The sequence below is a fragment of the Malus domestica genome, chromosome 06 (genome assembly GCF_042453785.1).
Source record: "Malus domestica chromosome 06, GDT2T_hap1".
Classification (NCBI taxonomy): Eukaryota; Viridiplantae; Streptophyta; class Magnoliopsida; order Rosales; family Rosaceae; genus Malus; species Malus domestica.
Window position 1 is genome coordinate 34,758,729 of NC_091666.1, and position 26,506 is coordinate 34,785,234.

The window sequence follows — 26,506 nt, forward strand, 5'->3', positions numbered from 1 at the left end:
TGACTGGAACACAAGAACAAATTGTAAGATATGTGTGTTAAAAAGTTAATAACTTAAAAAATATAAATTCCCGCTACTTATATAAAAACACGTGGTGTACCACCCGTGTTTCGGTCACGAACAAAAATTTCTCCTTGTCTTGGGTCTTGGATCCCCACATTTTAGTCATTCATTATGTATCATGCGGTCAAAAATCATTTGACTTTTTTTATTTAAAATTAAACACAAATAATATCTGACGAAAACTGGTTACACAATATACCATGAACGGCTAGGATGTGGGATCCCTATGATCCCCACAAAATGAATCCGAAGAGTCCTTTTCCTAAACTCTGGGTCATTTAGTGTATGATTACTTAAGGAACAATGATTAACCACGCTTTCAAATGGAGGAAACACTGACAATTATATGATTACATAATTACTCGAGTGAGAGAAATAGAGGATTAATAATTTTCTAATGTAATTATGGTGTTAATAATTGAAGGAGAGCATGGCAATACAAGCAGGGGACCATGGAAATATTCGTTTTGGGAAGCACAAGTGTCGAAAGAGTTGTTAAGCGGTTCGACGTTCTAGTTAGTGGAAAGTTGAAACTGTTGCTTTCGAACTTCTGTTTTATTCCCTTAAAAGGATTTAGTTTTTCCTTTGAAATAATGGTAATGAACTGCTCATTTGTACACTTGCATTGTCCATATATAGGTCAATGTAATATATATATTTATATACACAACCGACCAATGTCCATTGTATTGATTGTTACGTGACCGCGTTTAACTGTATAACACTCTTATAAAATGGAATTGCACGAGCAAATGGTGGAGATCTTCATGACCACACAACACTGGTTGTTGGATTTTGATCCGACGGCTACAATTATTATAATTTTTAGAGAGATTCTCTGTTTGTAACCGTTAGATCAAAATCCAACGATCCTTGTTGATCTAACATTCCGTATTATGTGGTCATGAGAATCCCCATCATTTGCTCAGGAGGGGATCCAATTCCTTATAAAATGAAGCCAAAATGAGGCAAATACATCGAACTCTAAACAATCACCAGCTACCTGATGAATATGTGGTCATGAAACAGTCAATATGATGACACTATTTTGCTCCGTGAACAGTAGAGTGTGATACCTGCTACACACACACCCACACACACGTGTAATCAACCTTTTAGAGGAGATCCTGCTTCATAGCATCGGCTACAGGATATGTGGTCACAAAATCAGCTATATGAGGTTATTAGTTTGATATTGTTGTGCTTTGAAAAAAAAACTACTTTTGTTGTACTGTAAGAATAAACTTATTTTTGCTGCTTCACGTTTTCAGTTTTTTTTTTCATCCAAAATTGTGAAAATAAGCTATTTTTAAGTGTTTACTAGATGATTTGGTATTGCTGTGCTTTGAAAAAAAAATTGCTTCTGCTTTGCAGCGAGATTAAACAGCTGTGAAATAAAGCAGTAGAGTGTTTGGTAAAAATTTTTGTAAAAGTGATTTTAGCAAAAAAAAAAAAAAAAGTTGTGCTAAAGTGTTTGATAAATTTTTATGTAAAATCGCTGCGATTATGTAAAATGACTAAAAAAGATATGATGTTGAATATTATATAATAATTTTTTTATCTTTTCTTTTATTATGACAGAGAGGACAAAAGAGAGACGTGGTGGGATCGGCAACGAAGTCGACGGGTATAATGTATAATTTATTTAATTGCCAAAGGCCATTTTGGGTATTGAAAATTTTCATTAAAGGCCTTAGCGCCTCTTGCGAAATCGGTTTGCGCAGAAGCTGGACAAGCAAAAAAAGTCGATTTTTCAAAGCTGGGTTGTGTATCTTTGTGTTTTTAGCTTTTTTTTCACTCAAACCGTGAAAAAAAACTGAAGTTTAATGTTTACCAAACATAAAAAACCTCCCAGCTTTTTTTTATACCCATTTTTTCCGAAGCATCTTAGTACCAAACCAGGGTTACCAAATACCTTTTTGAGCTCAGCTTTTTTTTATACCCACTTTTTATAAGATCACCTCAATACCAAACCAATACTAAATCTATCATAACCTATTAACATATACAGAAATATGAAAATATGGATGTATGATTGTATGAATGTAATCGAATGAAAAACAGAAGAACTCTAGAGAGAGAGAGAGAATGAATCCTTGAGAGAGAGACTTTTGTATTGATTTCAGACTTAGTAATTACAATGAAGCAAGCACATATTATATAGCTTGCAGTAGCTTGCTTATAACAATTCTAACCAACATAACAAACTAACTGTCAATAGCCTAACTAACTGCTAGCTAAGTTGTCATTGCTAATTACTGTCAACATGATAGAACATAATACATGATATGTCGTTAATATGTCATTTATATTATTGGTATATCATGTCAATTGATGTTGATATGAAAAGCATTTATGTGCGTCGATATTATAAATATTCTCACACCAGTACAGCACATTATCAATATGTTGTCAAATGTCAATCATCTATTGCTCCACGAACATAAAATACCGCTTAATAAGCTTCATGTATATTATATTTGATTCTTTTGCAAATTATTGCTTTCTACTTTCTAGTGCCTCTTTGAAATTATGATGATAAAGTGTTTGAGGTACAATTTGTCCAAAGAACTTTATTAGAAAAATAATAATAATATTGAATTCTGAGGTTAAATTGTTATATATTATGCAGAAAACACCCATCGTTAATTCAAGTGCTTTATTTTCTTTCAATGAACCTGTCATCCAATCAAGATTTTGTTGCCTTGTTCAATTGGTTCAACAGACAAAATGCTAACTGACATTGAGGTTGAAAGCCATTACAATGGAACAAAAAATATATATACCAAGAGAGTCTTTAATGGAAGGGACTCTTCCATTTTTTTTTTTCCAAAAAATAGGGATTAGTTGTGGGGCGCACATCATATCAAACTTCAACAATTCGAACTATCTATTTTTTAAATTGCACCTTACATATCATACTTGCAAAATATTAGCCAAATCGGAAATATTTGAGGCATCTAATTGAGTTCAAAGAAATGAATGAATATTATGTTATAAGAAACATTAAAATTTTATTGCAATAATTAAGTGGGCAAATAGTTTCAGATTGAATTAAATTTGTGCAATGATAATCTATAGATCGGGACTTACAAAATAAACAGTTCAGATTGTTGAAATTCGATATGGAGCAAGTCCCACCACTAATCCTTATTTAAAAAAAATGCAGATCCCTTTGCTTAAAGAACTTATATATATCCATATATATACATGAATTAATTTAATGGGTTAATCTCAGTTTACTACTCTAAAATTTTTTGGTTTTCAACATTTAGTATATGAAATTTTTTTTCATCCATAAAGATACATAAAGTTATAATTTTGGAACACTTTCATACATCCGTTAAGGTTGCTGTTAAATTTACCATTAACTATAACATGACATCCGTGTGGACAATGACTGGACGCCACATAAATATTAAAAATAATAAAAAATAATAAAAACTAAAAAAAAAATTTAAAAAAAATTTGGGGGTCTTCTCCCTCACCCCTTCCGACACCCTTTCTTCTCTCCTCTGCACCCACTCTTCCCCTCCCTCTTCAACTCCACCCACTCTCTCTCTCTCTCTCTCTCTCTCCTCTAACATTAAACTGTAGCAACTAGAAAGTGCTTTAATTAGCATAACCTCTAACATTAAACTGCTATGAACCTCTCTCTATCCTCTCTCTCTCTTCTTTTAACCCACTAGGCACTCAAAGCAGAGGCAGCAAGGAACCAGCTCCTGGTTGTCTTCTAAAAAGCTTCCATCTTTCCGACTCCAAGAAGCTCAAAAACTCACTAAATTTCCAAACCCCCACAGAAAACTAAGTCATGGTTTGCTGTGAATCCAAAGTTTCAGAGAACCAACAACCAGAGAAAATCCAAACCCAGCATCTAGCTCACAATAGCTGGACCCCTACCCACCACACAAATCCCACCTCTGGATCCGACCTGGAAATTGGCGGAGCCCTACCCTTCTTCGAGTTCTCCTTTGCTGACCTCAAAGCCGCCACCAATAACTTCAGCTCTGACTACATAGTTTCGGAGAGCGGCGAGAAGGCCCCTAATCTTGTTTACAAGGGCTGGCTACATAACCGTTGTTGGATCGCCGTTAAGAAGTTCACTAAGATGGCGTGGCCTGATCCCAAGCAGTTTGCGGTGAGCTTGGCTTTTGAAATTAACATTGTATGAATGAAATTAACATTGGTGGGTTTTCGATCATTTTACGAATTGGGTTTGAATGATTTGTGGATTTTGGTTTTGCAGGAGGAAGCTTGGGGCGTGGGGAAGCTGCGGCATCGGCGGCTTGCGAATTTGATTGGGTATTGTTGTGATGGGGATGAGAGATGTGGGAGGGAGAGAGGGAGAGAGAGAAATTGAGTGGGTGGAGTCAAAGAGTGAGGGGGAAGGGTGGGTGCAGAGGAGAGAAAGGAGAGGGGTTGGAAGGGGTGAGGGAGAAGACGCCCAAATCTTTTTTTTTTTAAATTTTATTTTATTTTATTTTTTAATATTCACGTGGCATCTAATCATTGTCCACGTGGATGCCACATCATCAGTTAATGGCAAATTTAACAGCAATCTTAACGGATGTATGAAAGTGTCCCAAAATTATAACTTTATGCATCACTCTGGGATGAAAAAAAATTTTATATACCAAATGTTGAAAACCAAGAAATTTTAGGGTAGTAAACTGAAATTAACCTAACTTAATTAATCCATATGTGTTATGATAATTAATCAATTCATGGTTAATATGATCTATCACTAATGGACTTTTCAGAATTTAAATGCATGCCAATGGGACTCTCCAATATGTCTATTGAAATTAACATTGTATGAATGAAATCTCATTATCCATACATAACAACTTAGTGTGATATATTCATAACATAACATATGAACCATAAGAACTAGCATTCTTTGAGACTAAAACTCATTTGGAAGACAATAAATTTATGAGTGAAATCAGTAGGGGTCTTATCGACATTGGTGAGACTAGTACTAGTGGATTCATCAAGTACCGTTGAAGCTTAATCTGCTATCTGTCTTTCTATAAACATATAAAGCTCTTTCTTGTTACTTTGAAAGGGAAGCTTGTTCCACCCATTCGACGAATTCTTTGGTAGTAGATTGAACTAACCCAGTTTATCGTAGTCGATTAGTTAACACATTGGTAAACTGTATTTTGAAACACGAAAAAAATTTATTGGCTTGTCCTATTATCTATCGAGCCATGAAAAAGATTCCACAGAATATAGAAACACTATTTGTTTTACGTCAAGCAGTATGTGGTACCTTGTGTCAGAATTTAGAAATTATATGTATTTGTATACCCTGCATTGAAGCTTTGTAGGTGAAACTTTGCAAGTGAAGCTTTGAAGCTAGAGCTTTGTAAATGAAGCTTTCGAAGCTGGAGCTTTTGTAAATGAAGCTTTTGTAGCTGATTGACATGAGTGATGCTTATGAATGTTTATGTTGATTGACATGAGTGGTGCTCATGGATGTTGTCATGAGTGATGCTCATGAATGTTTAACATGAGTGATGCTCATGAATGTTGACATGAATGATGGTCATGAATGTTTATGTATGATTGTTATGAGTGATGCTCATGAATGTTTATGTATGAATGACATGAGTAGTGCTCATGTATAATTTGGAGTACTGGACGTACTTTTGATCGCCTGGTTGGTGGCATGAATGGCTAGTTGCCAAATGATATTAGAGTACGGGTTGTACATTTCATCACATGGTTGGTGGTAATAGCGGCAGGTTGCCGAATAATTTTGGAGTACTGGGCGTACTTTTGATCACCTGGTTGGTGGTAATAGCGGTAGGTTGTCGAATAATTATGGAGTACTGGGCATACTTTTGATCGCCTAGTTGGAGTTATTTTGGGTTTATGGGTGTTCGCCCTCTACACAACATTCTAGCCCATTTATTTTGGGCTTTGCCTTTTTTTTTTTTTTTTTTTACCCTCTGATGGGGTTTATACAGATGTCTCCGAAAGATAATAAAAATAAATTACATCATTCTGATGGGGTGTTTATTCCTTACTTTTGCAATGTGGGTGTTTATTCCTTACTTTTGCTTTTGTTTCCCGCAACTCACTTGATTGCTTTTGCCTTTCCTCTGCACTTTTGTTGCTTTTGTTTTTGTTTCCCATGTGCCTCTCTCTTTTGCCACAGCTCACTTGATTGCTTTTGCTTTGATGCCTACCTTCTCTGAGTTGGGTTTGACTGGTTACTGCCGTTAAGGCTGAATCTATGACTTCTTTTTCTAAAGTGGCATTGGATTCGCCAACTTTGGCATATCCTTGTAGTACTCATCGTTGCGAACGCGTGGGCGCAAATTGAATCGAATTTGGAGTTAGAACAAAGATTTTACAAAACTCGGAATGATAAGGGCATTTTGGTAATTTTCTCAAGTGGAGATATTTCCACTTTTGACCCCGAGTTCTCCTTCTCTCTCTCTAGAACTCTCTCTTTATTTTCCCTCTCTTCTCTCTATTCTCTCCCTATAGACTCTCTCTTTAGAATTCTCTTAGCTCTTTCTCTTTGCACTTTCTTCTCATTCCCGAGCCCCTACACATACTCATGCACACACACAACAACACGACGACAACACCACCTTCACCACCACCGTGGCTCACACTCCCATGACCCCACTACCATCTGGACAACCCCATCATGACCCAAACCAGACCCAGGCTCCCCCTCTCTCCTATCTCTGCACAATGGTCACTGTTCATCATCTCTGGTGATCTCTCGCCGATGTTAACTTAGGTAAGCTTCAAAAACATTCTGGACTTTCTCTTTTTATTCTTATGGTTCATTGTTTGATCGTGTTGGTGTGTTATGTAATATGTATATGTTTTTTCTCAGGCGTAACCCAAAGTCGTACAGCTTCACCTTCGGGTGATGGACAAGTACTGACTTCGGACGACTATGATACCCCTAGTTCCTTTCTTTCGGAGGAAAATAAGGATACAAACAAAATCAATGAATTAAAAATAATCCAAGTGAATGAAAAAAGAAAAAACAAAAAATCAATTCCACTTTAAAGAAATACATATAACAATAGACTTGTTTATGAAACTTATTATCTAAATGGAAGTCCAAAACAAGAAAATTTAAAGTTAAAAATAGTTAAAAATAGTTAAAAAAATAATAATAAAAATGAATACATTAGATACATACACTAAAAGATAAGAAGAAATTCAACCGTCCCCTACATATTTGGTATCCCATTAGTTTGTCACCAAGATAAAAGCCAATTACCCAATCCTTTTGTGACAGAAGCAATATAGATACAAGAAGGAATAGTAATGGGGTTGGACGGTCGCGTGTAGACGAATTTACACTCTTATTCTAATTCAGCTCCAAAAGGCAAGCGATTGGGTACACTATATATAATATATATATGGATTTGAAGATACACAATTTTGACTTATATTTTGATTATTTTTTTGTATTTTTCACTTCGTAATATATTTCGGAATGTGCTATCCACACACTCCTTATTAATTTATGTCATTTGATATTCTTCAATTTATCCGATCCGAAGGCCGAAAATAAAAAGGGTATGAGAGAAGTAAAAAAGGGTGTGTGGATATCACACCCCTATATTTCAACTACTCGAACCATGTATATTTTAGTACATAAGATCATCCTTTCAACAAATTAGACAAATACAAAACCATTAAGACATTCATTTATGATAAAAAAAAAAATTGACGAATATAGTTCTATGAATAACGCTAAATTTATTCTGACAGTCATACGATTTTGGATTTTTTTTATTTTTTGTGGACACGATATTTGAGGTGCGACATGTAAAATAAATCCGGTTGGATCGTTGAAATACTTTAAAAAATGGACCCCATAAAAATGTGTCTCAAATGCATGTGTATATACATATATTTGGAGTCAACTTAATACTACTAACTAGCTTGACCAATGATTAATTGATCTGAATTTAATATTAATTGATTGATGAACCAAAAAACTAATTAACTAGATAGTCTGATTGCGTAGTAGTTATGTATCTCTTAGCTCTTTTTCCGTCCATCCAATCAATTCCTTTTTCCGCCATCTAATAATATGATTAGGGTTATTTTCGAAATGCGACTAGCTAGACCTAGATTGGTTCATTCATGTAAATGCACATTTCCTGTTCGATCGTTTGCATCAATCTGATTAGTCTGATCACAAATTATGTGAGTGAAGAGAGTCTGACTTTAAATTCTCTCATCAACTTAACTTTTGTCCATGGATTCTTCAATCCTCAATTCTGCATCAAGATACGTTATGGATAGGGATGGGCAATGGTTATGCGGGCGGGTAACTGCGGTTATTTTACCCATAATCGTTTATGTTCATACCCGCATAACCGTTTACCCGTTGGGTAATTACATAAATGGTTATACCCAAAACCATAACCGTTTATAAACGGTTATCCATACCCATAACCGTGTACCCATTTACCCATAACCATTTACCCATTTAACCATAACCATAACCATTTAACCGTTTACCCATGTTTTTCGCCCGTTTATCCTTTTTTTACCCATTTACCTTTTTTTTTCTCCCGTCTACATTATTTTTTTTAACGATAGTTAATCAAAAAATGAAAAGCACTTCCAACTGCTTTTCCAAGAAGCATTTTCAATAAAAATTTCGACTTTTGTTCTTTATTTTTTGAGTTTCTGATCAATCGACTTTTGTTCTTTAATAAAAGCACTTCTATGTAATTGACCCAAAAAAAAAGCACTTCTATGTAGTGTTTTCTACCTTAGGAGTCCCAGACTGGCCTAAAAGTGTTTTCCATTTTCATTTTTCTAGGCAATCAAACAGATGATAAGAATTAAGAACCAAAATGCTTGCGTACCTGAACGGAATACTTGACGGCGAGGCTGGCGACGGTGTCCCCGCGGACAATCCGGTGCGAGATGGCGAATTTTCCGATCGAATTGTCCCTCCATAGGACGGCGATTCATTGCTCCGCTAATAACTTACAATCATGCAACGAGTGATGCCGGTTATTTTCAACTAATCAGGACAGTGACCTGAAAAAGGAAAAGTAAAACAACCAACCTGAGCAAAAACATTCCAGAAACGAAACAACTACACCCAATTGAAAGCCTCAAAATTTGAACTTGTTTAGCATAAAGTACCCAAACAATCTAATCCAGAAGAGTATCAAGCAAATTGCCCCCCATTTGGGAGCAAAAATCAGTTTGAAAACGATGAAATTCGCAATACGACTGCGAGTATGCAATAATCGTTGACGGGTTTTTTACACCATTCGAAGTTGAAGGCTGTCCGATACGTGAATTTATTTTTGTTTTTTATGTTGAATTTTTCGTGTCCCAAATGATGAAAGCTCCAATCAAACGCAACAAAATGAAATCAACGATTACAAGAAACAAAACCAAATCAACAATTAAGGGATAATTAATTAACAATCATAAATGATGGGTTCTATTCAAAAGTAATAGAACATGCAACTAAAGGTGGAAACTTGGACCAAACCAGAGGCTCCAAATCAATCCAACGACTGCTATATCATTCACATATAACCAGAAAAAGAGAAAATGATAGAAACCAATCATCCAAAAAATGAAAAACTAACCTGATAATTATAAAATTATGGAGAAAGATATTAAATTTACCAGTGGATTGAAGAAATGGGAAATGCCCTTTATAGAATGATTGATTCTTCAGAGAAATAACTAGCAACAAAGATGTAAAACCCGTACAGCAATTGAACCAGGCTGCTCACAAAAAGAGAGCGACGCAGAGAGAGAGAGTGACGGAGAGAGAGAGCGACGGACGGAGAGAGAGAGTGAGTCGAAAGGCGGAGAAAGAGAGTAATAGAGTTGTAACTTTGAGGGTTTTTATTTTTTTTTTAATTTTACATATATTAAATTAAATGGATAAATGGATACCCGTTATAACCATGAATATTAACCATAACCGATGGATACCCGTTATAACCGCGGATAATACCCATAACCGTCCATTTAAATTTCATGGATAAACGGTTATACCCATAACCGTTTATTTGTTTAAACGGTTACCCATAACCATAACCATCAACTTTAAATGGGTGGGTAACCGCGGTTACCCATACCCATGGGTATTTTGCCCATCCCTAGTTATGGATACCCTGTTCTGGTTATAATTGATAACACCACTCAATTTTTTCTCACGCACTCCTCTTAATTTTTTACTGTCGGATCGAATGAATTGAAGAAGATCAATAAACAAAATTTAACAAGGGTGCGTGAAAGTTAAAATGAGTGTGCAAGGAGTACTACCCATAATTATATGAATAATACTTATATATTTACTTTATAGAACTATCGATCCTTTTGTCCATTTAAATGTAATTAAGTTAATTACAATCGAGATCGTTTAATTTCATCATTTAAAAATTATATATGCATAAAAACCGATCCAATCATAAGTAGTTTAAGGTCTGTTTTTGCAAAACATTTCTTAAGAACATATTTTAAAAACAATTTTCTTTAATATCCAAAAACTTATTTGGTATGAGATTAAAATTGTTTTAAATTATAATAAATAAAATAAAAGAAAAAAAAATACTCTACAACAACTCCCCGTGGATTCATAAATTACTACTAAATCTGATTGGACAAACAAAGAGATTCAAAGAGAGGGTGGGAGGAGAGGGAGATGAGGGAGAAAGAGGAGAGAGAGAGAGCAGAGAGAGATTCGGGAGAGAGCAGAGAGAGATTCGGAGGGGAGGAGAGAGACAGATAGAATAGAGATAGAGAGTTAGAAGGATTGGAAGTGAGAGGAGACAAGAGAGAAAGTAGCGGGTTTGGAGTTAAAAATTTTAAAAACTCACTTTTTGTGTTTTTCTAGAAGTAGGCTAATTTTTAAGTTAGTTTTGAGTTCAGTTTTAAAAACACCCCCACCAAAAAAGTATTCAAGCTGTAAAACCTAAAATGTGTTTTTGAGTCTAAAAAATTGGATTCAAGTTTAGTACCCAACATGCCCTCATTCATCTATGTAATTATCATTTTCATAATGAATTGCTCATAAAGTAATGCATATCAATAACAAAACAATCTCCATATATTTTTGGTTGCAGAAATAATGTTAAAATGGAATCGTAGTCATCCAACTAATTAATTGGTTTCACTCATGAAACAAAAAAACTAATTGATTCACTCCTTCTCTCTATTGTTTAATTACCTATTATTAATTAACTAATACCATGCATTCACGTCACCAGAAATTACAGCGATTTCATTCATTAGTCAAAGTTAACAATTATCAATTAAATTAGAACATGCACCAACTGTTAATCCTTTATCATGATATATTCTATAAGTAAGCTAGCTAGGCCTCCTATCGACACAAACAAAACACACACACACACACACACAAAAAAAAAAATACACACGCAAAAACAAATTAAAAAAACGGCACCATGTGCAAATAAATAAATATGAGACAGAGAGTGAGACACATATTTTACAAGTTTAGGTATTTTTCTGTTGAGCAAATCCAATATTTAATTAATCCCGCACCTCCCACTAATCATGAATTAATCCCATTACAATATGGTCTCTTACTTGCGTCATCTCCTTCGTCACACAGCCTTATTAATATGGTATTTCGCACTTTTTTTCACGGGAGGGGTTTCTGTTTGTGGGTTGCATTCCCTTTCCACTACCCAGATAAATCAGTCCAATAATATCCTTCATCCTGAGCCAGACTTTCCCAGCTGACTCCATGCAAGGCAAATAAGTAAGACTACAATTCTTTCTCTCCATCCCATTAAGTTTCCTTGTTTGAAAATGCAATATTCTAAATGAGGAAGAGGAAGGGGCCGGATGGATACACTGTCATGTGGTGGAAGCTGTTCCTCCTTTCTCTCTTTCCTCAACCGTTTTATACATATAGAGAATAGTCATAGACTAGAGAAATTCTACTGTGCTCGCGGCACCCAAACCACGTCTCCGTGTGGACACTAGACACAAAAAATACCCTTTGATTTTTTCATGTTCGCCCAATCCTATTTGTGTCTCACTCTTCTCTTTCTCACAAGAGGTTCTTGTGTGAGGCCACCATTGGTGATGGGCCATAGGTATCGTGTGAGAGGAAAATGAGATACAAATAGAGCCGGCTCGAACATGAAAAAATTCGGGAGGGTAGGCCACGGGTATTTTTATGTGAGTGTGATGTAGGAAACCCGTGGTCTGATTTCCCTACAGTACTAGAGTTTCTCCATAGACTTTTTAAATTTTTTTTTTTTTTTTTTTTTATCGAAGAGCTTCTCCATAGACTGAGAGCATACTTTTAAGCTTTGTGGCCCCACAACCCACCTCCATTAACTTTCTCCCTGATAAGTTAATGATTTTGTGTGGATCACTTAACTGTTGGTAATAATAATACTCGTGTGTTAATTGATTATGTTTGAAGGTCATTTACTCTAGATTTATGGCGCATAAGATTCCGAGACTGGGTGGCAACCATTTCATGGCTGATATAAATCCAGCAGATTCGATGGAGAGGAGGACTTCTATGGAAAGACCAAGTGAAAATCAAGAAATTATGATTTCCAACTCCAACAAAAATTCCACTGCTGAAACTACATACCAGTATGTGCAACCTTTCCTAGCTGACTAGTTATTTCCATATATATTTATGTATATATTCAATATTAATTTGCAGTAAAATATGATGATGAAGTAGTTTTATCGAGTTTCATAAATTTGCATGGATGGTGATCAGGATTTTCGCGGGTTCCTGGAATGTTGGAGGTGTTTCACCTCCAGATTATTTGGACATACAGGGTTGGCTCCGACCTAATAATATTAAACCTCCAGCTAATATCTACGTCCTCGGGTAATTTATCTTAATTCTCTTTCCTTATCTGTACGGTATTTATTTGATCATACGTGCATGTCTCCATGCACGTACCGCAGCTTGATGCATACAGCATGATCATTAGTTCTGAATGAATGAATTAACGAATTTCAGGTTCCAAGAAATTGTACCACTGAATGCAGGAAATGTTGTGAGATCTGAAAACCGCAAGGTTTGTGAGAAATGGAATTCGTTGATCGGAGCAGCTCTTAACGATAAGAAGAATAAGCTTACAGAAGATGAAGAAGAAGAAGGAGATTTCCGATGCATCATCAGTAAGCAAATGGTTGGAATATTTATATCTGTTTGGGTTTCAAGTGATCTCTGCCAATACATAAGACATCTCAGTGTCTCATGTGTTGGCTGTGGTATCATGGGCCGCCTAGGGAACAAGGTACACAACATTTATCCATTCACTGTAAATAATTATTAATGAATTAGATCAATTATTCAAATTGTATTTTATTTCACAATTTGTATGATTAATTATTATCGTGTATATGTACATGCAGGGTTCAGTGTCAGTGAGATTTTGGTTGCATGAAACAAGCTTCTGTTTTGTGTGTAGCCATCTAGCTTCTGGAGATAAAAAAAGCGATAAGAGACGAAGAAATGCAAACGTCACTGAGATTTTGTCTCGAACAACCTTTCCTCCTGGACCCTTCACTAATTTGACCACAAAAATTCTTGATCACGAGTACGTATATACGCATATTATGCAGCATCCCCTAAACTAGTTTGGTACTCTTTCTAAATTTAATATTTGCTTTTGAAACTAATGAGTACTAAGTAATATATATGCTTATACATATGCAGTAGGGTGATTTGGCTTGGAGACCTAAACTACAGAATCTACCTGCCTGACGCCACAACGCAGGATCTTGTGGAGAAGCAAAAGTGGAAGCTTTTGTTGGAATATGATCAAGTACTTAATTTACATTTCACTTGTGTAATTAAAGAGATTCTGTTTCTATGTGAGGAGAGTTAATTTACATGGAACTCGTACTGGCGTTTTAGACCAATAACACCATGTTACGTAGAAAGAGAGACTTTTGCATGACGTTGTGATATTAACATGAAATGCAATGGTGGCGTTGTATATGTTTCATGAGTATTTCTTGTGTGTTGAGTTAGTTGCTAGTTTGATATTTTATGAACAAAAAAGTTATTTGATTTTTTTTTTTCTTAAAGCTTAAGACGGAGCTCATGGAAGGACATGTATTCGAAGGTTGGCAGGAAGGAGAAATAAACTTCGCTCCTAGCTACAAATATTACCCGAATTCGGGACTGTACTTTGGCCGTGATCACAAGAGAAAACACAAAAAAAGGCGTGCTCCGGCGTGGTAATTAAGCTTCATAACTGCTTGTTAGTGATAACATACTGCAAAACCAGATTAATGTACTAATTAAAGGAGGGTTTTGTAGGTGCGATCGAATACTATGGTTCGGGAAAGGACTCGAGCAAAACCAGTACGAAAGAGTAGAATCAAGACTATCAGACCACAGACCCATCCGGGCAATTTTTATGGCAGAAATTGAGGTGTTGAGAGCTCCTGAAGGACTTCATAGCTTTTTGTCAGACAATTTTATATGCTTGCCAAACGATTTCGATGAATGTTTCTGTGACAAAATATTCACGTAAACGGAGATCAAGCTTCCATTATTTAGCATAAACTGCTATCACTCTGCTTTTATCACAAGAAGATTCGAAACTAAAACAAAATCAAAGCAAATGAAAGGAAAGTAACAAAATTCTCATTTCTCAAGCTGCCATTGCAGTGAAACTCGTTGTCTATTTAAAGGAAATACGTAGCTAATTGCGGTTTATGCCCCCCTTATACATAATAGTATCAAATGAGTAGCGTATATTGATGGTATTTAGCCGACATTTGAGTCTCAACAAAACGAACGCCGCAGGTTTTCATCTCAACGTGCACCGACACTAATAGCAAATTCAAAAAATAAGCAAACTTAGCGAATGAATAAGCATGTACAGAGAAAAATAAGACTGTTTGTACATAAAACAACCGTCATGCAGCAAACTTAGCTAATTGCAAATAGCTTCAATTGGTGAGCACAAAATGCAATTACTACGCTGTGATCAGAAGAACTAAACGCAATAGTTTCTTTCTAAATTGTGCAATTGCAGGTGGTTTTGCACAGGAGAGAAAAGTTATGCTAGACTGCTAGTGATTCTGTGAGTTCAAGATTAATAATCCTGAACATATTGTAGCAACTAAATTACTATAATTAATGCATTCTGCTGGAACTGTATTATCCACTCCAGTACCTCAATAGCTGGATTCTGCCCTTTGGTGAAGAGCGTCGAGTTTACCACCTTGTTAAACCAGATGAACCTCCTCAAGTGGTTCCTGATATTCATAATCATAAATGAAGAATGAAAAAAAGATGAACGACGGTGCGTATGTATATACGAAACAAAGTACAAAACCCATCCTGTAAACGGACACCAAAGACAATAGGAATAAGATCCAAATCCAATGCAGAGTATTATTGCTTAAAACAGGATACCTTTGAAAATGCTTGTTTCGCATTACAAATCAAGCCTATTCTGACCTGGTTGAAACAGACACATACCTCCAAGATAGCTTTAGCCTCATCACTGAATGCTTTGCAAAGAATTTCATAACTCTTCTCAATCCATATCTGTACAAACAATAAACTCGTTAAGAAGACATAGTGAACAAAATGGTGCAGGTCTTCTCCGTAATTCAGCCACTGTAGGTGGTTCGTTAATAATCCCTTACCAATGGATCAACTTGTGATGGTGATATAGTTGATATAATGTATCTGTTGAAAGCAAAAGAAATCTGATCATTCCATAAAAAAGCATCATTATAAATTTTGTGGGACAAAGCACCATGATGTCATAACGAACTAAACTTTAAAAATGAAGCAAAAAGTTTCTGTTTTCAACAAATTGTTGGAAATAGAGCTATTAAAATAACTCTTATGACTAACACTACATGGAAAAGAAAAGTATAAAGGCACTACAGTTCTTCCAGATGCAAGAGCTGGTAAGCATGAAGGAGAAAAACAAATTTTTTCCTTCTATAGCAGCATTGCTCTAGAAAACTGAAACTCTTACACATCATGGATGAAAAACTCTTCTACAGGTTTCATTGTTTTAAGTCCTTCGAGTAATATACACAAGCGAAAAGTTTACCTCATCTTACTTAAATAGAAATTCATGGCTACCGAGTTTGATCTATGAACAGTTAGAACGACAGCACCCATCTGGTTCTACAAAGATGGAAAATGCTAGATTAATTGCCGAGATGACACTAAGAACAATAAACATGGAATGCAGATAAGTTGTTTTAAGAATCATATTATCAAGCCATCAGACATTCTCCTTCCATCTAGCTTTTAAATACATGATTAAAATGGGAGATGGGACAGAATCAGGCACCTTGCGAGCAATTAGCTCAATTAGTTGCATTAGGAACTTTCCCAGACCTTTCCCTTGTACGTGAGGCTCGAGTTGCAATTCATACACGTAAAGTACAGGCAATTCTTCCTCTATGACAAATCGAAAATGTACAAACCCAACCATGGGCCCCCTCTTCTCCACACAACTAGCTGAGGTACTTTCTTGCTCCGACATTGTTGACATTTCACTAGCACTTGCATTTGAAGCCTCACGTACAAATATATAACGTGCTTCAGGTGCAACCATCTCCCTGCGCTTCACCCTCTCTTCCACTGGCCACTCAGATCCATACAGCCCCTCCATATTGGCCTAATCATTTCCCGAAACTTGAATAACTTTTGCCCGAAAAGAGTAAATAAATCAAACTAGAGCACTATTTGGCGGAGTTACGAAAGAACAACAGACAGATTACTTCAAATACCTTAAGAAGATTTTGAATGTAATGCTTAACAGAAGACGCAAGCTTGTCCCCGCGTCCTGATTCCAAAAATGCAGATAACCCTAAACATCCAATATAGCATTAAGCATTACACGAACTTTTGTCTGCCAAATAAAATTTCAAGGTATTTGAACTCGAAAACCAAGCAAGACTGACTGCATTATCACCAAGAAACTTCCTAACCATCTACACTGAGACGACCACAAGCTCATCACTTTCATACAAAACCTGAAAAACCCGAAAAGGAGATGCTTCCAAACGTATAAAAAACATGAATTTGCAACAGAATTCGGTTTCAATTCCCATAAAATGTGAGGTACTGCAGCAAATTAACAAAATCTTCAAACGAATTGTGAAAAAAATGGCATGTCAGATAAGATGTGAGAAAGAGAGTACCGTTTGTTTGGTAACGGCGAAAGGCAGGGAAAGCAGAAAGATGGTCCTTTTCAGCAGAAGCTGCTTTTAACAGTGCATCCATGGCCTTCTTCTTCTCGATTATCTGAAAATCCAGAATTAAATTGCACAATTAACGGTTGCGATTGCTTGAAACTGTAGGGAAAGAGTGTGATCTTACCTCTTTGCGGCTCCGATTGGGCTTGCTTTCTCTGTTAGCATTGAGCCCCTTCGTCTCCATTGGCGCTCCAATCATCACTCTTCACTCTCCGTTCGGGATTCTGCAAACCAAGCTGCGAACTTTTTTCTTTTCTTTTATTTATTTTAGTGATAAGGAAAGCTTAATTTTTTTTTCCCGTTTAAATTTCAAGTTTATTTTTGTTGGATATTAATTCTCAAGTTGAAAACTTTTTTCTTCGAACAAAATTAAAGTTGAGAACTTTGATCGTAAAAAAAAAGTTGAGAACTTTGATCAATGACTATTTGTTAATTATTTTGACAATTACCATCCTAAATAGATAATTAGGAGGAGATAAATAAAAAAAGAAAAGTTTGGCAATGGTTATTGATTTATATTCGAGCTAGTCTATTCCTATTTATCATTTTATTCATTGTCGCAGCTTGACTATCTTTAATAGCTTGCAATTCAATTTAATTCAAGACTTTGAAAACTTTAATTTATGTTAGTTAGTGCTCAACCGTCGTTAGTTATTATGTCAAATTCAGGGTTTTTTTTGTCAACTTCGTATAGTATAAGCTTTTGAAATTGTTGTAAATGTTTAAGTTTAGGGTCTATTTTTGTTTTCATTTTGTTTGGTGTTCTGTTTTCATTTTGTTTGGTGTTCTTTTAGTTTATAAAATGAAAACTAAAAATCCAAAATTGAAAACTAATTCCTTGAGTTTTCAAAGCCACCGATATAGTTTAAACTCAAACCGTCATATAAAAACTCAACATATTTCCATCACTATAATAAAAGACCACTTGCAAATTGAATTTTCCACTTTTTAATTTTCATCTTTTAAACAACCGAGTTAATAATTATCATATAAAAAAGTTAGGAAAATTAATGAAAATGTCTTGAAAACTTTGAGTTTTAATGATAAGGACAAAATAAAGGGTAAAGTGAATAGTACCATGATTGACTTTTTAGTGTAAAAATGTGGTTTTTCGTTAAAATGAACAGTACCAGGTGCTTTTCGTTAAAATTTCTTATAAAGTTTCTAATTTTAATTAAAAAAAAACCTAAAAACTGAAAACGAGATAATTATCGGAGCAGAAGCTCAAAACCAAAAGGACGGAAAGAACAAAGTTGAAGTGGATCCAAAATTCAGAAATAACGCTAAAGTGGATAGAACTTCGAGTGGCAGAGAGGCAATTATCGAAAAGAAGGAAGGGCAAAATGATAAAAACAAAGCAACAAAATTTCTTGCTCGGACAAGCAAGCAAACCATCAAGCCGCACTCCCAACTCTTCTTTCTCAAAAGCAAAAGATCTCTCTCTCTCTCTCTCTCTCTCTCTCTCTCATCACTCATCACACACACAGAGTCCATATATATCCATCCATATTCCCAGCACACAGATATCGAGAGCCCCACTCCACCAATACCACCCACTCTCTCTCTCTCTCTCTCTCTCTCTCTCTCGCTCCGGTTCATGCAAACCACTGATACATAGCTAGGGTTTCATCCTCCTCCGTCAATTCATCGCGATGGCTTTTCACGGCAAGAAGCTCATCAACGACCCCAACGGTGAGCCAATTCCTCCCCCTCACTCTTGCATTTTCTTCTCCGATCATTCTCTCTGCTCTTCCTTGTGATTGTCGCTGAATTAATTTTTTTTATTATATAATTTTTAGTATTTTCCGAGTTAAATCAGATGAAATGCGAAGAGAAATTGATTTTTCTTTTTTTCACTGAGAGAGTTGTGAATTTTTCGTATTGGTGGTTGCAGATGTGGTGACTGAGTTCATCGAAGGGCTTGTCGAGACGTATCCTGGGCTGCAGTACTTGGATGGTTTCCCTCAGGTCCTTTTTGTTTCCTTCTGCTCTGTTCGTCTGTGTTAATTTGTCAATACCGTAGCTTTATGTGTAAACTTAATTTATTTGATTTTCGGAATTTCGTAAATCGGGATTGCAGGTGAAGGTTGTGTTGCGTGCTGATGTTTCCGGTAGGACGTATGACAAAGTTGCGATTATATCAGGTTCGATACCCGGCAATTACTTTTTTATTGATTCCTATGAAAGCCTGCATTGCATTTGTATACTGTATTAGATTTAGAAGAGTGTTTTCACTTCAAAATTAGAAAATTTTTATATTGGCGTTGGACTTTGTTTACTGGATTAGAATTAGAAGAGTGTTTTTCACTTCAAAATAGAAATTTTTTATGTTAGCCTCGGACTTTGTTTGATGTATTAGAATTTAGAAGAGTGTTTTCACTTGAAAATAGAAAAAAATTATATTAGCGTCAGACTGTGTGGCATCATGGAGTTTATAGGCGGAGATTCACCTGGTAGTTGTTTGTGTGATTGAATGCGGGGCTTCTTCCATCCAATTGCTAAGAGAATGAGACAGTGTAGAGCAATCGATAAAGAGTTAACTTGTTAAGTAGTCCAATCAATAGTTCTTTAACTACAGAGTGTCAAACCTGCCTAGGGAAAACCAGATAAAAAAAGTACATTGCCGAAGTAGATAATCGGAAGTGTATTACTTATCAAATAGTCTAACCAATAGGTGCTTTGATGATAGTTGAAGTAGATTCTAGTTATCATTAGAATCCATCGACTGAGTGGATGCCAATTATAGACTTTGGAGTTAGAATGAAACGGAACTGTAAACTATGTAACAGAGAGAGGCTTTCTAATTTAAATACCTTGATGATACAGGAGGTGGAAGTGGGCATGAGCCTGCACACGCTGGATTTGTGGGGGATGGAATGCTAACTGCAGCTATTTGTGGGGATGTTTTTGCCTCACCACAAGTTGATTCAATTCTAGCAGTATGGTCTCCTGCAATTTATAGCTTTAATTGGAAGGGGACCAAACCCTATTGATTTATGTACAATTGTTACATGAGGAGACTCTGATCTAATATAATTGTACTTTAGGGTATCCGAGCTGTTACTGGTCCTTCAGGTTGTCTTCTGATTGTCAAGGTATAATTTCTACTTTGTCTTGAAGTTTCTTTGTTGGGTTATTCTCCGTATGGTCGGGATGCTAAATGATAGCTGTGGCATAAGTTTTGGAGCATTCTGAAAGACCATTGCTGGTAAAAAGTACAAACAAAATATAATAATAAAAAAAAAAAAGAAAAATTGCACCTTAATTCATATTAAATTCTGGAATTGCTTCCCAGCCTCATAAATATATGATGGAAAGCAGTGGTTTCGGAATTTGGCCTTTTCTTTTCTTTTCTATTCATAAATATATATTAGCCCTGATATATAGATGTTGCTATCTGGTTGTTGACAGAATTATACTGGGGACCGTTTAAATTTTGGTGTAGCTGCAGAGCAAGCAAAATCAGAAGGTTACAAAGTAGAGGTATGCATTAATTTGCATATTTCCATTTATATTTTCAGTTCAAACCCTCTAATGCATTGTTAGTTTAAATGAAAACAATGGGACTGCCGTTTTATGGTGTAGACTGTAATTGTTGGAGATGATTGTGCATTACCCCCGCCTCGAGGAATAGCTGGTCGAAGGGGTTTGGCCGGGACCATTCTTGTTCATAAGGTTCTCTTCCTCTCTCTTCGTTTTTGTCTCAACACTATCCATTTGGAAAGTTTTCTTTAACCATTGTATGCAGCCAGTTAAACGTTGTCTTTGTGTTAGATATTTTTCATTCCGTGAATGCATGCAAGCTTATTGTGAAGGATGTTAGAAATAGGGTGTTTTGTGTATGAAGGGTTGGAAGCCTTTTCACCCATGTCTTCACATCCCAATTAGAACCTGGTCCATGGTATCAACTGTTAATAATATCAGTATTTCATTATTTTGGCTTAATGGTTAATTGAAATCTGTGATGCCTGTGTGAAATAGATTGCTGGAGCTGCTGCTGCTGCTGGCCTTTCACTAGCTGATGTTGCCGCAGAAGCAAGACGAGCATCTGAATTGGTTGGAACAATGGGCGTTGCACTATCTGTTTGCACATTGCCTGGTCAGGTCACACCAGACCGTTTGGGTCCAGGAAAGATGGAACTTGGTCTTGGAATTGTAAGTTACTTTCAGTAAGCGACCTTGATTATAAATCAAGAGGTTAAGCTATAGTTTTCTAATCACGTTAAAACATCAACTCTATTTCTGGTTTGCTTACCATATGGCTTGGTACTTGTATTTACTTCTTAAATACTTTGACAAACTGACTAAAACTTGATTACTTTTACAGCATGGAGAACCTGGTGCTGCTGTAGCTGATCTTCAACCGGTGGATGTTATAGTTTCTCACGTTCTTAAGCAGATATTGTCTCCAGTATAGCCTTATACTTTCTTATTATGAACGTAGCTTTTTCCCAATGCATATGATGACCTACATTTTAACTACGTTATATTTAGTGTTTTTTCCCTACAACCTATTGAATCAAGCTCCAAATTTCTAAAATATTTAATTTCTAATCTTTGCAGGAAACTAATTATGTTCCAATTACTCGGGGTTGTAGAGTGGTGCTTATGGTCAATGGGTACGTTGGAGCTTTTACTTTATATTTTAGATGAAAATTTCAATTATGGGGACTTATATCATGTGCAAGAGAAAATATTTATAATCTTGTGTTTATTTTCCATTATGGCAGGTTAGGTGCAACTCCTGGAATGGAGCTGATGATTGCATCTGGTAAAGCAGTACCTAAGTTGCAGCTGGAACATGGATTGGCAGTGGATAGAGTGTATACTGGGTCATTTATGACTTCTCTTGATATGGCAGGTTTGTCCTCTGCCACATGACAAGAGTGTTAGTTATATTAATAATGTACACATTCTTAACATTTTGTTTCTTCAGGTTTTTCGATTTCTGTCATGAAGGCTGATCAAACTATTTTGCAACGTCTGGATGCAGCAACAAAGGCGCCATATTGGCCTGTTGGTGTTGATGGTATTTGTTTATGGTGTTTGAATGTATCTTCTTGTCTTTGTATTTCTTCGTGAATAGAAATTGCTTTAATGAAAGTCTAATGACATTGGTGTCATGAATACGTCATACTTCTTCTGTATTAAAATACATTTAATACATACTACACTTATTTTATAACACATATGCTTGTCAAAAACTAAATATTTTGTTGACCTCAGTGGTTATCCCTTGCAGGCAATCACCCACCAGCAAAGATTCCTGTTCCCTTACCTCCATCTCGTTCAATGAATTCTGATGAGGTATGTTCAAACCTTTGTTTGTACAGTTAGGCTGGCATGTAATGGTATTGTTTGACTTTGTATGATTTCAATAGCCATTAGGTCGGCCGGAACAGCTTAATGAACAAGGCCAGATTCTTGAGGTAGCCATTGAAGCAGCTGCAAATGCAATTAAAAAACTTAAGGACAATTTGAACGAATGGGATGGCAAAGTAGGTGATGGTGACTGTGGGTCAACAGTAAGTCCTAGCCTTGATCCCTATTTTGATGATATGATGCGTGCTAAATCTGGTACCTCTCCTAAATCTTGTCATTTCCTGCACATATCATTTAACGTGTTAAATCTTATGTTTCCTATTGCAGATGTATAGAGGTGCAACAACAGTTTTGGAAGACATGAAAAAGTACGTTTGATATTCAGTCTTCTTTCTTATGTTTCCCGACCAAGTTTTTATTAGTGGTCTTATATATATTACCGTCTTGCAGTTATCCTCTGAATGATGCAACTGAAACAGTGAACGAAATTGGATCGTCTATCAGAAGAGTAATGGGGGGCACAAGTGGGATCCTGTATTCAACTTCCCCTTTTCTTCAATAAAGTTTGACAGAATTTTTGAAGAAATTTTTTGCTGCATTTACCCAGACATGATATTTTACATCTGTATTCTCGAAACAGGTATGTTATATTTTGTAAGGCAGCCTACGCTCAGTTGAAATCAAGCACCCAATCAGTTGTCACGTCAAAAAATTGGGCTGAAGCGCTTGAAGCTTCCATTGCTGCAGTCAGTAAATATGGTGGGGCTAGTGCTGGTTATCGGACAATGTTAGATGCCCTTATTCCAGCATCTACGGTTCTTCAGGAGGTCAGATAATTATGAGTTTCTTTTTCTCCTTTGTTATAGTGGGCTCATAAATTTCATGCTTACAGTATATCTGTTTTGAAAACAGAGGTTAAAAGCTGGTGATGATCCTGTGACTGCTTTTTTACTCTCATCTGAAGCGGCATTAGATGGAGCTGAGTCGACTAAGAACATGGAAGCACAGGTGTCCGACTAATTCGTTTCTATCTTCTTTTTGCCCCCTTGAGAATCCTAATTAGAATAATGTCACATCCTCCTCGGCCATTTTTGTATTTTTGGGGATCTGATTCTGCTGTGGTGTTTTGTTCAGGCTGGTCGTTCAAGTTATATCTCCGGAGATATACTCGCTTCAGTTCCAGACCCAGGTGCGATGGCAGCAGCGTCGTGGTACAGAGCAGCAGCCTTGGCTGTCAAGCACAAAAACCAGACTCCTCCATAGACGAGGAATCCATTATCTCTAGCTACATTTCTGCCAATTTTTTCAGCTTGCAGATACAACCCAACAACTCATCGTTTTTGTTCATACTTTTTGCACTACTAACAATTTGAGCTTTCCGCTTATGCTTTTTGTGCGTAAAGCTGAGAGAGCGAGAGAGTTTCATCGATACATACATACAATGTCTTGAGATCTCTTTCGGAAAATTGTATATTTCAGTTATTGATAGCATTCAGAATAATATGGTTTCTCGTGAATTACATAAATGTATGCACACAAATTCATAAAGCAACCCGAACCCTTTGGTTCATTATTGTTTGGAAGTGCTTTTAAAACAGGTAGAAGTGTTTTCAAGAGAACCAAAACTGCTTCCGCCAATGTTTGGTAGAAAATATCGAGCTTGTACAAGCATGTTTTAGATTGTTTTTGGTGAAGAGAGAAAAGTGTTTTGACAATCAAGCACCTCTGGTTGTAGTTGGAATGGAAAAAATTGTAGGTGCTTTTCTCAGAAGTCTGTTGCACGCTTTGTCAATAAGCTCTTCCAAGCCATTTCTAGGGAACACCTTTTAATAAAAATTACGTTTACAACTGCTTTTACAGAGACGAGATGTAAAGTACTTTTTGAGAAAGCGCATTAACTTTCAAAAGCAGGCCAGACGCGGACACGCTGAACCGGTGGGCCCCTACATATCCGCGCTGGTACGTTGTGCAAGCGAGTGGCGACGGGTTCGCAATCACATGGCCGTACAAAAATTAACAGATGCGCGATCTCCACCGTCGGATCAGACCCTAAAATTCTAACACGTAATTAACAAATGATTTTTCCAAAGACTTGAATCTCAATGGATCCTACTCGCATATTTGTAGGGACATTTTGATCGAAAATTTAGTCAACATTTTGCCAAAATCTTGAGAGCAGAGACCAAAGATGGCAGAGCAGCTAACGGAGGAGCAGATCGCCGAGTTCAAGGAAGCTTTTTGCCTCTTTGACAAAGATGGCGATGGTATATATTTCTACACCCTCCCGTATGTGTATGTATATGTATATGTATATGTATATAAATCATGTATATATTATTGGGTTTGATTTTGTTTTGTATAGAAGTAGTTAGAAAGTTCATGGATCAAGTTTTGAACCACACCTTGTGATTAAGTTTTTGAATGATTCATGTCGAACCTTGAAAGGTCGATATCTGTGAATTAGCATGTTTTGGGTCTGTAGATGTAGTAAATCCGTTCTCTTGCACCCAAGTTCGAATCTTTCTTCCCGTATAGTTTAGGCAGTATATTCGTTCTCTTGCACCAAGTTCGAATCTTTCTTCCTGTATAGTGTATTGATTTAGAATATCGTCTTGTAAAATTAAAAAGAAAAGGACATTTATGGGTTCTGCTTAGTACATTTATGCTACTTCCCATTTTTCAGGTAGAAGTAGTTTTGATTCATGTTTTTGTTTGGACATAGGTTGCATCACCACCAAAGAGTTGGGAACTGTGATGAGATCTTTGGGACAGAATCCCACTGAGGCTGAATTGCAGGACATGATCAGTGAAGTTGATGCTGATCAGAATGGCACAATCGATTTCTCCGAGTTTCTGAATTTGATGGCGAGGAAGATGAAGGTATATAATCTCCTCACATTGCATTCTGGTGTCTCATATTTTGAATCTCAGGACAGTGATCTGCTGTACTTTGCCGAATCAGATGAAATATGGGCGTTTTTGTGCTACACTCGTACCTGTTTATAACTTTCACCCTAAGATTTTTACATAAAATCGCTGCAGTAACTGAATACGGGTTGTTCAAATTTCATATGGAGCTTAGGGAGAATGAGGACTCTCGTAATTCTTTCATTCAATGTTCTTCCAACTGATCCGTCGTTGTTCGAAGCGTAATTGTTCTGTTCTAATTTGATCCACATAGAAAGTCTGTACAATGATTGCTAATCTTGCTTCTAATTATAACTAAAGAGCAAATGCAACTGTGCAAGTGCTTCATGAGTCTTGACCGTGAGTAGGAATCGATGTCAATAGTCATAGAACTTACACGCGAAGTTTGTTGAATTAAAACTTCTGCAGGATACTGATTCCGAGGAGGAACTCAAAGAAGCTTTCAAGGTCTTTGACAAGGACCAGAATGGCTTCATTTCTGCTGCTGAGGTAAAGATCATAATTTGTTGTTTCTTTGATGGTATATGGAAGAATGTGCGTAGTGGAAAACTTATAGGAACAATCTGCCTAATTGTGCAGCTTCGACATGTAATGGCGAATCTCGGTGAGAAACTGACGGATGAAGAAGTGAGTGAAATGATTCGTGAAGCGGACGACGATGGCGATGGCCAGGTGAACTATGAGGAGTTTGTGAGGATGATGCTCAACAAGTGAAGTGAATTGTAATTTGTAGTGTTTGGATTCTAAAAAGGGGTAGGGCTATGAACATTTGTGGTTTGTATTGTTGTAGAATCAGTCATATTAGTATGTTTGCCTTTGGACTTTCTCAACAAGCTGGAATTCTCGTCTGTTGGAATTAATTCAATCTTTAACGAGAGACATGACTTTCAAATAAAAGTATAAGATTACAAACAGTAACTTCATGTTACAAGTCATTTTGAAAAATCTCTCTATAACGAGAGACATC

General features: G+C 36.4%; 5 protein-coding genes across 11 annotated transcripts; 4 read left to right on the forward strand and 1 right to left on the reverse strand.

Moving 5' to 3' along the window:
* Window positions 1-3,725: 3,725 nt before the first annotated feature.
* LOC103438326 (serine/threonine-protein kinase BSK1-like) lies at window positions 3,726-4,631 on the forward strand. Its single transcript, XM_008376875.4, has 2 exons — window positions 3,726-4,201; window positions 4,310-4,631. Exons 1-2 carry the CDS (start codon window positions 3,875-3,877, stop codon window positions 4,421-4,423), a joined length of 441 nt encoding a protein of 146 aa, XP_008375097.3. The 5' UTR covers window positions 3,726-3,874; the 3' UTR covers window positions 4,424-4,631.
* Window positions 4,632-11,712: 7,081 nt separating this feature from the next.
* On the forward strand, window positions 11,713-14,620 carry LOC103438328 (type IV inositol polyphosphate 5-phosphatase 9-like). The gene is made up of 8 exons (XM_008376876.4): window positions 11,713-11,824; window positions 12,500-12,678; window positions 12,812-12,925; window positions 13,061-13,340; window positions 13,459-13,643; window positions 13,763-13,871; window positions 14,138-14,289; window positions 14,372-14,620. The coding sequence occupies exons 2-8, from the start codon at window positions 12,518-12,520 to the stop codon at window positions 14,586-14,588; spliced, it is 1,218 nt and encodes a 405-aa protein (XP_008375098.3). The 5' UTR covers window positions 11,713-11,824; window positions 12,500-12,517; the 3' UTR covers window positions 14,589-14,620.
* Window positions 14,621-14,679: 59 nt separating this feature from the next.
* LOC103438267 (uncharacterized) lies at window positions 14,680-17,794 on the reverse strand. 7 transcript variants are annotated; one of them, XR_529759.4, is made up of 9 exons: window positions 17,414-17,794; window positions 17,236-17,338; window positions 16,822-16,901; window positions 16,380-16,709; window positions 16,134-16,210; window positions 15,715-15,757; window positions 15,545-15,613; window positions 15,237-15,318; window positions 14,680-14,888 (listed from the first exon to the last, which is right to left on the reverse strand). XR_529759.4 is itself a non-coding variant. In XM_070824234.1 (8 exons), the coding sequence occupies exons 1-8, from the start codon at window positions 17,486-17,488 to the stop codon at window positions 15,289-15,291; spliced, it is 801 nt and encodes a 266-aa protein (XP_070680335.1). In that variant the 5' UTR covers window positions 17,489-17,750; the 3' UTR covers window positions 14,918-15,288. The 7 variants fall into 7 exon arrangements, 3 of the variants coding, with proteins under 3 accessions (XP_070680335.1, XP_008375030.3, XP_028959949.2); XR_011582459.1 differs by having other exon boundaries at window positions 15,237-15,403; window positions 15,524-15,613; window positions 16,134-16,204; window positions 17,414-17,749; XR_011582460.1 differs by having other exon boundaries at window positions 16,134-16,204; window positions 17,414-17,744.
* An 865-nt stretch (window positions 17,795-18,659) lies between these two features.
* LOC103438270 (putative 3,4-dihydroxy-2-butanone kinase) lies at window positions 18,660-24,163 on the forward strand. The gene is made up of 19 exons (XM_008376809.4): window positions 18,660-18,981; window positions 19,184-19,257; window positions 19,370-19,433; window positions 20,116-20,228; window positions 20,337-20,384; window positions 20,701-20,772; window positions 20,875-20,964; window positions 21,271-21,444; window positions 21,617-21,700; window positions 21,853-21,908; window positions 22,020-22,150; window positions 22,226-22,318; window positions 22,532-22,596; window positions 22,671-22,814; window positions 22,939-22,979; window positions 23,062-23,145; window positions 23,252-23,438; window positions 23,524-23,619; window positions 23,746-24,163. The coding sequence occupies exons 1-19, from the start codon at window positions 18,942-18,944 to the stop codon at window positions 23,872-23,874; spliced, it is 1,785 nt and encodes a 594-aa protein (XP_008375031.1). The 5' UTR covers window positions 18,660-18,941; the 3' UTR covers window positions 23,875-24,163.
* A 295-nt stretch (window positions 24,164-24,458) lies between these two features.
* On the forward strand, window positions 24,459-26,457 carry LOC103438271 (calmodulin-like). Its single transcript, XM_008376810.4, has 4 exons — window positions 24,459-24,875; window positions 25,334-25,491; window positions 25,948-26,028; window positions 26,119-26,457. The coding sequence occupies exons 1-4, from the start codon at window positions 24,800-24,802 to the stop codon at window positions 26,251-26,253; spliced, it is 450 nt and encodes a 149-aa protein (XP_008375032.1). The 5' UTR covers window positions 24,459-24,799; the 3' UTR covers window positions 26,254-26,457.
* The last annotated feature ends 49 nt before the right edge of the window (window positions 26,458-26,506 follow it).